The sequence below is a fragment of the Toxorhynchites rutilus genome, chromosome 2, assembly GCF_029784135.1.
Source record: "Toxorhynchites rutilus septentrionalis strain SRP chromosome 2, ASM2978413v1, whole genome shotgun sequence".
Taxonomy (NCBI): Eukaryota; Metazoa; Arthropoda; class Insecta; order Diptera; family Culicidae; genus Toxorhynchites; species Toxorhynchites rutilus.
The window spans coordinates 97,953,166-97,965,947 of NC_073745.1; the positions used below are offsets into that span (position 1 = coordinate 97,953,166).

General features: G+C 38.3%; 1 protein-coding gene and 1 long non-coding RNA gene across 10 annotated transcripts in view; one reads left to right on the forward strand and one right to left on the reverse strand.

Moving 5' to 3' along the window:
• The window catches only part of LOC129764991 (oxidative stress-induced growth inhibitor 2-like), a 132,584-nt gene that overhangs the window by 14,182 nt on the left and 105,620 nt on the right, over window positions 1-12,782 (reverse strand). For 5 of the 8 annotated variants that reach the window (XM_055764714.1, XM_055764713.1, XM_055764717.1 and 2 more), the window contains one exon: window positions 3,837-4,189. In XM_055764714.1, the coding sequence (XP_055620689.1) occupies window positions 3,837-4,189 (353 nt within the window). Of the gene's footprint in view, window positions 1-3,836; window positions 4,190-4,268; window positions 4,360-4,663; window positions 4,785-12,782 lie in introns of those variants that run through there. The other 3 variants (XM_055764716.1, XM_055764710.1, XM_055764718.1) reach the window with 3 other exon arrangements.
• Window positions 3,591-5,677, forward strand: LOC129764993 (uncharacterized). Of its 2 annotated transcripts, none has more exons than XR_008741316.1 (3): window positions 3,591-3,781; window positions 3,848-5,144; window positions 5,215-5,677. It is a non-coding gene; the product is annotated as an uncharacterized LOC129764993 (long non-coding RNA). The 2 variants fall into 2 exon arrangements; XR_008741317.1 differs by having other exon boundaries at window positions 3,848-5,124.

Genomic DNA, 12,782 nt, shown 5'->3' on the forward strand with positions numbered 1-12,782 from the left:
GAAACCGAATCACACACAAAATTCCTGAACAATTATTTTCTTGGTGAGCTGATGATAGCCTAGTTTGATTATTCCCACACAATTGTATAGATCAGAACCTTAATGGAATGGCGTCAGTTTGATGTAATGATTGCAATGCCAGAGACATCAGCGAGTAAATAATTTGGTCGCGTTCACAGCTCAATCCGAAACGAAGACATTTGATAACGCAAAACAAGGAAGATAACCGATGTTCATTGCATCGTATCTAGAACGATACTGAAAGTTTGCCTCAGCGAGATCCTATATCTATGTTCTAGGCAAATATTACCCTTTGCTCTTCTTCTTCTTCTTTTCTTTGTTCACGGAGACTTCAAATCATTCCCCTTCGTTATTCGCCGATAAGTTGCTCGTTATTGACGGCATGGGTAGGGACACTCACAAATGAGCAGAAAAAATGTATGAGAAAATGGAAATGCTTCTAGTTTTCATCAATTTAAACCGTTTACACACCAGGTGATTGTAATATTAGGCTGTCAAAAAAGTCCTGCGGTATTTTTTTTGAATTTTCATTTGTTCATAAAATTAGTTACAATCATCTGTTTTAAGTCAAATATGCGCCGTTTTGTTCGATGACTTGTTCCCAACGAGATGTCAACTTCATAATACCCCTGATAAGGTAGCTCGCTTCCTTATTGGCAAAAAACTCGGATAGCCAATTTTCACAGGCCTCTTTTGTGGCTAACTTCTGACTACCTAGCTCGTTCGCCATGGACAAAAACAGGTGGTAGTCACTTGGTGCAAGGTCCGGACTATACGGCGGATGCAAAAGAACCTCCCATCCGAGCTCCCGGAGCTTCTGGCGCGTCACCAAAGAAGTGTGTGGCCTGGCGTTGTCCTGATGGAAGACAATGCGGCCTCTGTTTATCAAAGATGGCCTCTTCTTCATGAGTGCTACCTTCAAGCGGTTCAGTTGTTGGCAGTACAGGTCCGAATTGAGCGTTTGGCCATAGGGAAGCAGCTCATAATAGATTATTCCTTGACAATCCCACCAAACACACAGCAGAACCTTCCTGGCCGTTAATGAGGGCTTGGCCACCGTCTGAGCCGCTTCAGCGGGCTTCGACCACGACTGTTTGCGCTTCACGTTGTCGTAAGTGACCCACTTTTCATCGCCAGTCACCATCCGCTTCAGAAACGGGTCGATTTTGTTGCGATTCAGCAGCGATTCACATGCGTCGATACGGACAAAGATGTTTTTTTGCGTCAACGTGTGTGGCACCCATACATCGAGCTTCTTCGTGAATCCAAGCTTCTTCAAATGGTTAATAACGGTTTGATGACTTATCCCCAGCTATTGGCCGATGCTACGGCTGCTACTATGCCGGTCTTTCTCGGCTAATTCAGCGGTTTTGTCGCAATTTTCGACGACAGGCCTTCCGGAGCGTGACGCATCTTCGACGACCTCTACACCAGAACGTAAACGTTGAAACCATCGTTGTGCGGTGGAAATGGAAACTGTATCGGGTCCATGAACTGCACAAATTTTATTGGCAGCTTGAGATGCATTTTTGACTTTGTCATAGTAGTGCTGTAAAATATGTCGGATTTTCTCTTTATTTTGTTCCATATTTGCGATACTATAACTCACGAACGACTTAACCAAACAAAACACTGTCAAGGACTATATTATAGCGCGCAAAAATACCTTTCCAACAACCTATAGTAAAGGGTGTGTCACATCAAATTGCATCACGGAAAAAACGCTGTAGAAATTTAATTTTTAGGAATTATATCTTCAGCTTTCGCTTATAATCAGATAAGAGTGTATAGATCACGTTGGCCATGCTTCACTGTCAATTTTTCGTAAATTTGGAAAAATGTCGTCGAACGAAAAAGAGCATCGTGAATTAATCCTGTGCACTCATTTCGAGAGTCCGGAGTTGTCACATCGGGACATCGGTAAGATGCTGGGAATCGTCCAATCCACGGTCAGCAGAGTACTAAAACGATACTTCGAGAACCTAACCATCGACCGGAAGGTGAAGAACGGCAAAAATGGATGCTCCGTCAGTGAAAAAGGTCACAAGCGCGTAGTTAAGCAGTTTAGACGTGATCCGAGAAGTTCGGTCCGGGATGTCGCCAATAAGCTGAATTTGTCAAGTTCATTCGTCCAGCGGACCAAGCAGCGGGAGGGCCTGCGTACATACAAGGTTCAGAAGGCTCCTAACCGCGACGAAAGGCAAAACATGGTGGGGAAGACGCGAGCCCGGAAGCTGTACACCGAAATGCTGACGAAGCCGCATTGCCTGGTAATGGACGACGAAACCTACGTCAAAGCGGACTTTCGTCAGCTGCCGGGCCTGTTGTTCTTCTCCGCAGAGGACAAATTCAGCGTTCCGGAGGATATTCGCAAGCAGAAACTATCCAAGTTTGCCAAAAAGTACATGGTGTGGCAAGCGATCTGCTCTTGCGGAAAGCGGAGCGCCCCCTTCGTGATGACCGGCACGGTAAACGGGCAGGTTTACCTTAAGGAGTGCCTACAGAAGCGCTTACTACCACTATTGAAGCAGCACGAGGGCCCGACCATCTTCTGGCCGGATCTCGCTTCGTGCCACTATTCAAAGGACGTGTTGGAGTGGTACGAAGCCAACGGGGTCACCTTCGTGCCAAAGGAAATGAACCCGCCCAACGCGCCGGAGCTTCGCCCAATAGAGAAATATTGGGCGATTATGAAACAGGCCCTCCGGAAGAACCCAAAAGTTGTCAAATCGGAGGCGGACTTCAAGAGAAAATGGATTTCTGTTCAAAAAAAACTACAACCTGACGTTGTACAGAACCTTATGGACGGGGTAAAGAGGAAGGTGCGAGCATACGGGCTTGGGCTCGAATTGTGAATAAAAAGAAAATGCCAAAAGTTGTTTAATTGTTTTTATTTTACTGTCTAAAATTTTCAAAAGGATCGGTCTACTGGGCGAATTTCTACAGCGTTTTTTCCGTGATGCAATTTGATGTGACACACCCTTTATGACTCGATACAATGAATACAACTAGAACTACGCGCTTACAACGACACCTCGCGGAAACACCGCAGGACTTTTTTGACAGCCTAATATATAGCACAAAAAAACCAATTTTAGGGAATTTCCGATACGTTTGGTACATAAATCGTCAATATCCGTTCGCTGCAAAAATAGTTATTTACGATAATTTTATTTCATAAAAACGTGACATGTTTTCTGATTTGGCACCCTTAATGAAAGACGTAGTTCTACTTCAAAAAAATGTGAGAAAGGCAACCGCGATAAACTCCAGATAAATTTAAATGAAATAAAATTTAAATGACATTAAGAAATAAATTGCGGCATATGATCAGCTTGTGTTTTGTTCATGAGAGGGCAATGATAAATCATCAATCAATTAAAGCCACCTGATTCAATAAAAAAATCTTTTCAGAGTGATCAAAACATTCTACTAAACAGTCATTTCGAAAATTTCGAAGGATTCTTAAACACTAAAGTAATGAACAAGTGAATCGAATAAAATAATAATGTAGTCCTAAGTCAACAACGCAGTCGTGTCTGGGACACTACCCCCTATAATTTGTTTCTATTCTTATCGACCTTTGTGTTTATATAACAGGGAATTGAAGTTATTCAAAATTGGATTTTTTTTTGCACGCATTCTGTTACCAGCTGTAACGCGTTCGCGAGTATCACTACTGCTGAAGAGGGCGCGACTTCATAGGATTCGCTAATCTATAAATTCCAAAATTTTCAAATTCTGGTAGATAATCACTATTGTAAGTAGAGCTATTGGCATCAATCGAGAAACGCACACCACTGACAAATACTTACTTCCTTCACAGGATGGTATTTGTAGTCCACCATGCAGGGCAACTCCATACCAAGATCAGCACACGGATGCTGCAAGCTGTCCAGCTGAAAAATCGAAAGAATAATGAAGCATTTTATCAAATGTGTACTACCAATAGAAGAGCCTACCAATAGTGATACCGGATTGGTACTGCGTCCCTCGAGCCCATCGGCTAGACTGAACAGATCATGTTCCACCAAACTTTTGTCCGCGTCATAGTAGTTGAGACGAGCTCGCAGCAGCTCGTCTGGATGTTTCTGGATCTTCTCCAATGACCAATATGGCCAATTACCTGCCAGCATATACGATAACGATATTCCGCTCGGTCCATTACCTAGTTTAAAAAGAACAATAAAAACACACTGTGTTAGAAATTAATTTGCTTAAATAAGTGATATACAGCAAATTGTCACCGAATGATTTGCATCAGCTATTCTAACTATGGTCAATTAAAACGCAGTCGTTATTGAGTGTAATTTGTACCGCTGATGTTTACAACCGTCGGAGTGTTGTTTGTAAATTGGGAGCAAAGTTCACATAAACTGTTCACTGTTCGTTTCGAATAGCTGTGATTATACATCCGTGTGTTGTACATGCAAAACATACAAAGCACACAGATGATTGATCTTGATCCGCCGAAAATCTCGGCTAGCAACGGCACAGACAGTATGTCAATACCCAAAAGCGCCCCTCAGAGTTTACGTGCCCATTATCATGCACCCGGAGAGAATTACGCAAAGCTAGCTTCCAGAACTTGACCCAATGTAGCCCGAGGATTATCTCACCGCAGAAACCCAAAAATACACACCACAACGGAACTGCCAGGAATCAGAAATCGACAAACGACACCACACAATCTTATCACATAACACTCGTGGCTTTGGCTCTGGATTCAGTGCGCACATTGCATCGACGTCTTATCAATTGCCGGTCGACCAACGGGGAACTTCAGTGGAGGGGGGTAGGGGTATGTTCCCGTTAGTTTATAAGTGTTTGCAGTGCTGATTCGCAGCGAGCACAGCGAGCCTCCCGTGGACAGTAATCACCTTGGGTGATGTCAACATTATCGCGTGAACGGTCACACGACGGGGAGATTCCTGTTGACGTAGACAAATGTGTGTTGGTGGGAATGAAATCATTGATAACGGTTGGAGCTTCGTTGTTTGATTTGACACTGTTGTAATCGCAATAGTGGGCTAAATCGCAATCCAAGTTTGGCGGTGCAATAATAGCAATAGCTCGGAGCGGTTTATGAAATAATTTGCTTAGGTGCGGCACGTACTTCATGAGTTGGTGTCAGAAATACACTAAAATAGGTTTTAATTTGAATTAACTTTTTTGATGTACATTTATTTCTAGGAACACCGAAAGGTTTCAGTTTTAAATATCAACTCATTTTTAGTTAAAGGATTTCGAATTGATAATGAAATGGGAATTATAGTTATTCATTGGATCATCTATGAGTGCCAGTTCAACATATCCTGGTGGAAGCTTCTGATAGATTATGTTTAGATCGGCGGAAACTATCTTCAAGTGATTTGAATAACCCTGAAAGTCGCATGTCGTTGAAAAAAAGAGAAGAAAAACATTGGAAAAAAAAATAAGGCTATTCTTTGTAAATATTACCAAATTAACTAATTGTCACCTCATTTATCGAAAACTAAATACATGGTCTTCCACTCTCTAAAAACACGATTTTTTGCTCTGACCCGCAGTTATAGATGTTTCAATTGAAAGAGTGAATCGCTTAAAATATCTTGGAACCAAACCTTTAAATGCAAACCAACCGTGGATTTATGGATGGAATATTAGTGAAGGGTCATGCATGCAAAACTAGACTGAAGAAATTACAATCATTTTAGAATAGATGCTTGAAAATAATGTATAGGTTACCGGCTCTACATTCTACTTTGGACTTTTAACATTTTAACATGATCTTTGCTACGTGTGGGGAAAACAGGTGACCTTAGAATTATATGTCAGGACCTACGCCATATACCATGGAATAAACCAGTGAATCGTTACGAGGTCCGCTGTGAGTTATGAGGTCCTGAAACACTTGATAATAGAATAAAGGTAAGCCAGACAGTGTTTACAGCCAAAGGACTATTAAACGAAATCAATAGTCTTGGTATTCTAGCGGAGCCGAACATCTATGTACCTGAGAGATTCCTACGTTCAAGATAATTTCTTCATCTTGGGCCCATTTTGCAAATGATGCAAATCGCACGTTGATTGGCCGAATTTGTGGTCATTAAGGCAGTGTTCTAGTCTAGACATTAAAAAAATATAAAAAAAAATCTTCGTATTTCTGAAGTATAGGCGTTCAAGAATATACCCTAGAAAGAACTTTTCGAAAATTCCATTATTCACCGAGTCATTGCCATTTTAGTGATGCGGTATCTAATCCAGTACGACTATATCAATTAACTTCAAACGCGTTTTCCTCGAAACTTGATTTTTTCAAACTGGCAAACACGACGGCTACAGTTCTACTGAGCCGATTTATGTAGATTTCATATGAATATAATCTGTATGCGTCTCCCTATCGCATGAAACAATAAAAAAAATCATAATTTTTTAATTTTACTATTTCGAAAAAAACGAGAAACGTAAAAACAATCGTCAAACGGTCGCCACTTTGTCAAAAAAACATGCTTTTGACTAGCCCGAGGTTCATGTGACAGCGGCATCTTCACTGATTCAGAATCTGATCGTTTTTTTTTTTGTTTCAGATAACCAGTAGGACTGGAATCGTGTACGCCATGGCACAACTGAACACCCTCAATTCATCAACTTGCAAGTATTCTAATTATACATATTTTTTTCGTTCAATTTTTACTTTGTTGTTAAAATATAGATAAGAAAAAATAATGATATAATGGATGGTAAAAATATTCTTTATTTTATTTTTTCGGATTTTGGAAAAAAAGGTTCGAAACTCGTGCCGTTACACTGGAACTCCCCCTTAAATCTTACCTACCAAGATGAGCGACTAGTGCAGCAGCGAAATACAAATTGAATACATCAATACTACTGCGGAAAATAATCGTAGCCGTGCATATCATTCCTCCAAAGAAAATAGGAAAAAAGGAAGCAAAACATTGCGTGGAAAGCCCCACCCCTGTGTGATTTTTCGGCCAACCTGCTTAAAAATTGGTGGCCCACTTTCACTAGAGAGTTATTTAAAAATGTTCTATGAGTTCAAAAAGAATGTTTGAAACAGTAAAAAGCCATTAATTATTATAATTTGCTTGCCAGAGGAGTTTGTGTAAAATTTGGAATTGTTTTGGACTTATTGGTGAATTTTTGCCATCGATCATTCAATTTTCGTGAATTCATACATTGTTTTCGGGTTGAATTTGGCGTTAAAGTGCGTATTTCATGATGGATGTGATGAAGGTATTTTCCAGCAGTGAGAGCTGTGTTTTTCGGTTGAAAACTGAAGGTGGATTTCGATGGTTCAGTTGCCGTTCTGCGGAAGGTATAGTATAATTTGTGTATCAGTGAAATGATACAAAAATTATACTAAGCAACACTTTTCGCAGAACAGCAACAGAAAATCTGAAATCGATTGTGTTGTGGAACGAATTTCATGTTCAGTTTTCAACCGAAAAACACAGCTCACTGTATGATGTTTTTAGAGATGTAAAAACTACTCGTTAATGTCTTTCAATAATTATATTGCGGTAATGCTGAAGATGAGAGTTAATTTAGAAATTTTATTGCTTCGCTGCCATTATCAAGTTTGTGCCGCTCAGTGAAAGCATTCAGCTTGCTTACATTATATCTGTACTGTATAGAAATATGAATAAGAAACAACATAATAAAATAATAACTCGGCCATATTACGACAGATTGTAAAGATGTTTGCAGCAATAGATTGAGGATATTCAATATATTGAATTGGATTACCCAATGATCACATTGTTTTTGAAGCAAAAACAGCAGTAAATGATTCTGAAGAACAGTCACAAGTACAGTCAGAAGTGCAACGAGGTACTTTAGAATCATTTACTACTGTTTTTGCATCAAAAACAGTATACAAAGTATAACAATGGTATAGTTGAGTAATTTGGTTTAATGGATTCTGGATTGGTCAGCTTGTTTACCAGATCAAACCCCTATCATGAACTTATGAGAAGTGATCGTACGAATAGTAGAAGCAGCTTACAAGTAGTATGAGTGATTTGAAGAGCTTAGACGAGCTGTATCCTCTGGGAAGAACGAAATACACACTACAACATGGCGCAGCTTGGTCGAATCCACCCCGAATGGGTTGAACTGATTGAGAGCAAAAGATGATATAAAAAATTAAAAACTTATTGTAATTCATGTGAAATTGACGTTAATTTTGTAAAGGAGTGAGAGTTTTTCTATTTGGTTCTATAGTTATGAAACACTGGAATTTTAGTTTTTCGAATGATTCGCGACTGAACACAACAATAAAGTTCAAATGATCAGTCTTATAAATGGAGATAGTTATTATATTCTGCACTATATATTTCGATTCAACCGACTTCTTATATAGCTCAGAAAAATGGAGTGGTTCTATAGTTATGAAACGCAGTGTATATAAAGCCAAAATCAAACAAACCTAGAAGGAGAAAAAACGAAACGGAAGTGAGAGCGAATTGAGAAATGGTATAGATATTAAATAAAAACTCATCAGAACCCAACGAAAGGAATCCAATCCAACACCAACGGGAATAACACCGACAACATCGAAGGTTTGATCTAGAACCACCAAAAATTTTATAAAAACATTTTACTGTTACATTTTTTTATTTTATACTTCACGCACAAATCACTTTATCATTTGAAAAAATCGAACAAATGAAAATTAAACAATATATTCAAATTTACAGCCCTTGATGTAGTCCTATATCTTTTTGGTTATGTCCATGGCATTACCCACCCGTATTTTTTTAATTTTTTATTGGTGTTGTTGATGTTATTCATGTTTTGGCTAGCATTTATTGTTTTGTTTTATACAATACATACCGTAAAGATGCGTGAGTTTTCACGCCAATCTGCCTTTTTCTCATAATAAAGTCATAAGTCAGATAAAATAAATAACCAAATAATAAATGACCACATTCGTAAAAGGAGCTCGAGTTTTATTTGCTGCAAAATCGTCCTGTTTCCTCTAGTTCGAACTAGGGTGCAAAAGCCTGTGTCGTATATGCATTGGTTAACGTCAAGTTGAATAAATTAAACTGTTTTTTTTCTCTAACAAATGCACAATGAATTTGAAGTACAAAAATGCACTCACATCGTCGAAGACATTTTCATTAGCTAGACGTACTGATTTGGTATTTCTTAAGTGGCCCTTACACGAATAGTAGCATTGACATTATCAGTAATGGCAATACGAGCGAGACACACTCCATTCGGCATTATCATTATTCTTGAACCCTACACGATCATTTTTATTGCTTTGAGGAATGTAGCAACTCTAGCTTTCATAGTCGTAAGAGAAATTAACACATTTTCGAAATGAAAATTATCAATTAAACTCAATTTTATTATATTGTATAAATATCCTCATCAATAATTTGAAAGGTTTTCTGCAAACAAATAAAAAAAAATCTAGAACGAAAGTTGTTACTAATAATGGTTTCTAATTGTAATTTCAACAATTTGATCTGTTATTATAATGTCTTTCAGTGATAGATGAAGAAGATTCAGAACAATATGTTATGAGCATTCGAAAACCATTTTGAAATTCTTTTAACAATTTAAATCTATTAAATCTATTAATTGATCTATTAACAATTTAAAACTGTATTTTTCAATAGTAATCTCGATAGCTTATGTTCGATTCATTACTATTCAATACCTTCGTAGATGTCGACACCGTATCTTACCCGTGTGCTTCACCCCGTAACTGGGTAATAGATGTCGACACTGTATCGTCGCCATCGCGAATTCACATTTAAAGCTTCGTGTTTTTTCGTTGTGAAGCGAAAATGATAACGGGTTTTCAGGTAGAAGAAACAAACTTTTAAAATCAAAAAGTAGAAATGAAAATCATTTTTTTCGCATCAAATATGATGTTCTATGTAATAGAGTAACAGGTTTTTCGTAAATGGTGAAAGAGTCTTAAGCTAAAACTAATTCTGGTGGTAATTTTATTTTGTACTAATGAGTTTTGGTAGGAATTTCAGAAAAATTATAAAAAATTGGTCGAGTAAGGTTCAGTGCTACGTGTTTTATGCATTCAAGTAACAGCAAATAATAATTTTCATTCAAATTTTAAGAATTTTAAATTGTCTTGGACCCACTAACCTGATAGAGATTAAATTACCTCACAAACATAGATTTTAACACAAGATGTCGCACAGTATTCTAGACACCTCGAATGATAGTGTCCCTGCTCATTTACAGTAATGATGAAGCGAGATCAGAAAATCCGGATTTGCATCATTATTGCCTATCATATCAATTTTGTTAACTTTACACGATCATTGTTATTGTCATTCTGACGAAGTAATGTCATTATTATTTATCGTGTAAGGGACCCTTTACATCACGCCTTCGATGCTGTTGAAAATCCGGGTTCCTCCAAATTTTGTGGCTTATTAACATAGCAACGGTCTTTCACGTACTCCCAAAGAAAGTAATCGACGACAAGAAATGTTGAAATTCTTACCATAAGAGGACAAAGTTTCATTAAGGCTTCGGTTGTTCGAGTAATACGATTTCACTAAAAATACACGTTCTTGTAAATTGTACATATTGCCGTAGCCGTATATTATCGTCCCGAAGTGGGGAATGCAGTGTTACCATCTACGAAGCGGAAAAAAAATAATCTGCGGACACGAAGTACCTGACGATGTTCAACTTTTTCGCTTTTCGCGGTGAAACTGGCAGTACGAACAAGGCATCGAGCGGAGTTGATTGACTGTATTCGCCATGACTGCTGCGGATCAACAGATAAGGGCGTCGAAGAATTTTTGTGGCATTTGAAAAAAAAAGTCCATTGAATTATCTTTTGTATTTGTTTTCCATTGCCTCCGAAATTAGTCCATTTTTAATGCATATGTTACCTCGAAGCTGGTATCAAATTGGTTTACGGTAAGAAAAATAAAGGTCTTGGAGTGACAGCACAATCAACTGACCGTAGCCCAATTGAAAGTGTGTGGTATATTTTTAAAGTAAAGGTTCAGAAAAATTATTCAACAAGTCTGCAACAACTGCGGCAAGTATTTGCAACTGAGTGGAGCGAAATCGCACCAAAAAGTACAGCTAAGCTTCTTGAATCAATGTCACGGTGATGTCAATCTTCATTCATGCCAAGGGTAGTCACATGAAATATTGAAAGAATATCGGGAATAAACTGGATAATATTTTATTACTTTTTTTCATTATTATTTCAATCATCATATCTCAAAAACTGACCAAAGTTACTTTCATATCACATGACTATGATTTGATTTTATCCCTACCGATAGAAAAATAAACATCATAAAGAAAAATTTAAAATTGTCCAGGGGATAATAAACTTTTTACATACGGTATAAGCTCGAACATTACTGAACCGATTGACGTGAAAATTGGTAATGAAAAGGCTTTCGAATAGGCTTCGAAAGACTGAATAAAATCAAGCTCCTCAGCTTTTATGAACAAATAGGGGCAAATCCATATTCATAGATAAGGAAACATCGAGGCAAACCAGCAATTACTGGCGTGTTTCGACATCTGTTGAACACTATATCACCGTTGGCCTAATGCACGGAACAAAAACAACATTTATAACGATAAAAGCTGACTTGGTGCCACTCCTAAGAATTACCTGGAATACTGCAACAGTGTGATGAACTAAATACAGGTCATTCAGTTCTGGTGTGTCATACTGCAGACATTCATTCATATATGATAAATTTCTCAATCAGTAGAACTCAAATGCGGCTCCCGTGAGCGAGTGGTGGACGGCAAACATATTATGCTCCTTCTATCCAGGAATTTTTCGTCAAAGAATTTTTCAATTTACGTTCGACAAGTGTATCAAAATGCATTTTTTGCATCTCGTTAATTGGGATCACATGTTATCTGTTATCTGAAATATTTCGGCGGTTTGTTTTCCAATACTCAGTTCAAACTTATCAATTGTATACGATAGCATGGGAGTCGAAAATATTGAATTTGGCTGTTGACTTGAGATCGCCGTCGGGAACTTCTCACGATTTTCTACACTTGAAGCAGGAAATAAGCACAAGATGAGGAACCCATTTTTCATATTCTATCATCACTTCTATTCCCACCCGGTTTTACCTTCAAACATCCGATCAAAAGCAAACAACTATCATACAGAAATTACGAGCCATCCACAAATCAAACGTAAACTGACATAATCGTATAAAATCATTCTATGATACACATACAATCCGTCCGAATTTCCCTGAATAAATTGATAGTGAAATACCTTTAAGATGATGATGATGTTGGATTAAAGAGGCTTTAAACTTTTCAGTTCATTCGCCTCTAAAAACCTTTAAGAACACATTGTAGCTCTATAAATATGCATTTCTCAACATGAGACATTAATGCGCACATTCGGGCTTTCAAGTGCGCATTTCCCACGCTGCACATGACGGTCGCACGTTTTTGCCACATCATGATGCCTCTTATCGAGGCAATCGTAGCCCACGAGAAGCAGTCCGCGAATAGCGGTTCGAGTTGGACCATTGGGGTGATAGTAGGAAAGTAGATAGCTGGGCTTCGAGTGAGTTGACGTTATCTAGTGGCTCTCATAGTTTCCATTTGTATTTTGTGTTGCGTGACAGCTCTAATTTCCACAAGATTGTGGAATTATCAACCACGAAAGCACTTCACATTCGTGGAACAACGCTGTATGAGTAATTCCGTGGTTTCCTGACGAAACATGTTTTTCTGTCACACGGAGAATGTGACTTAATGTGTGT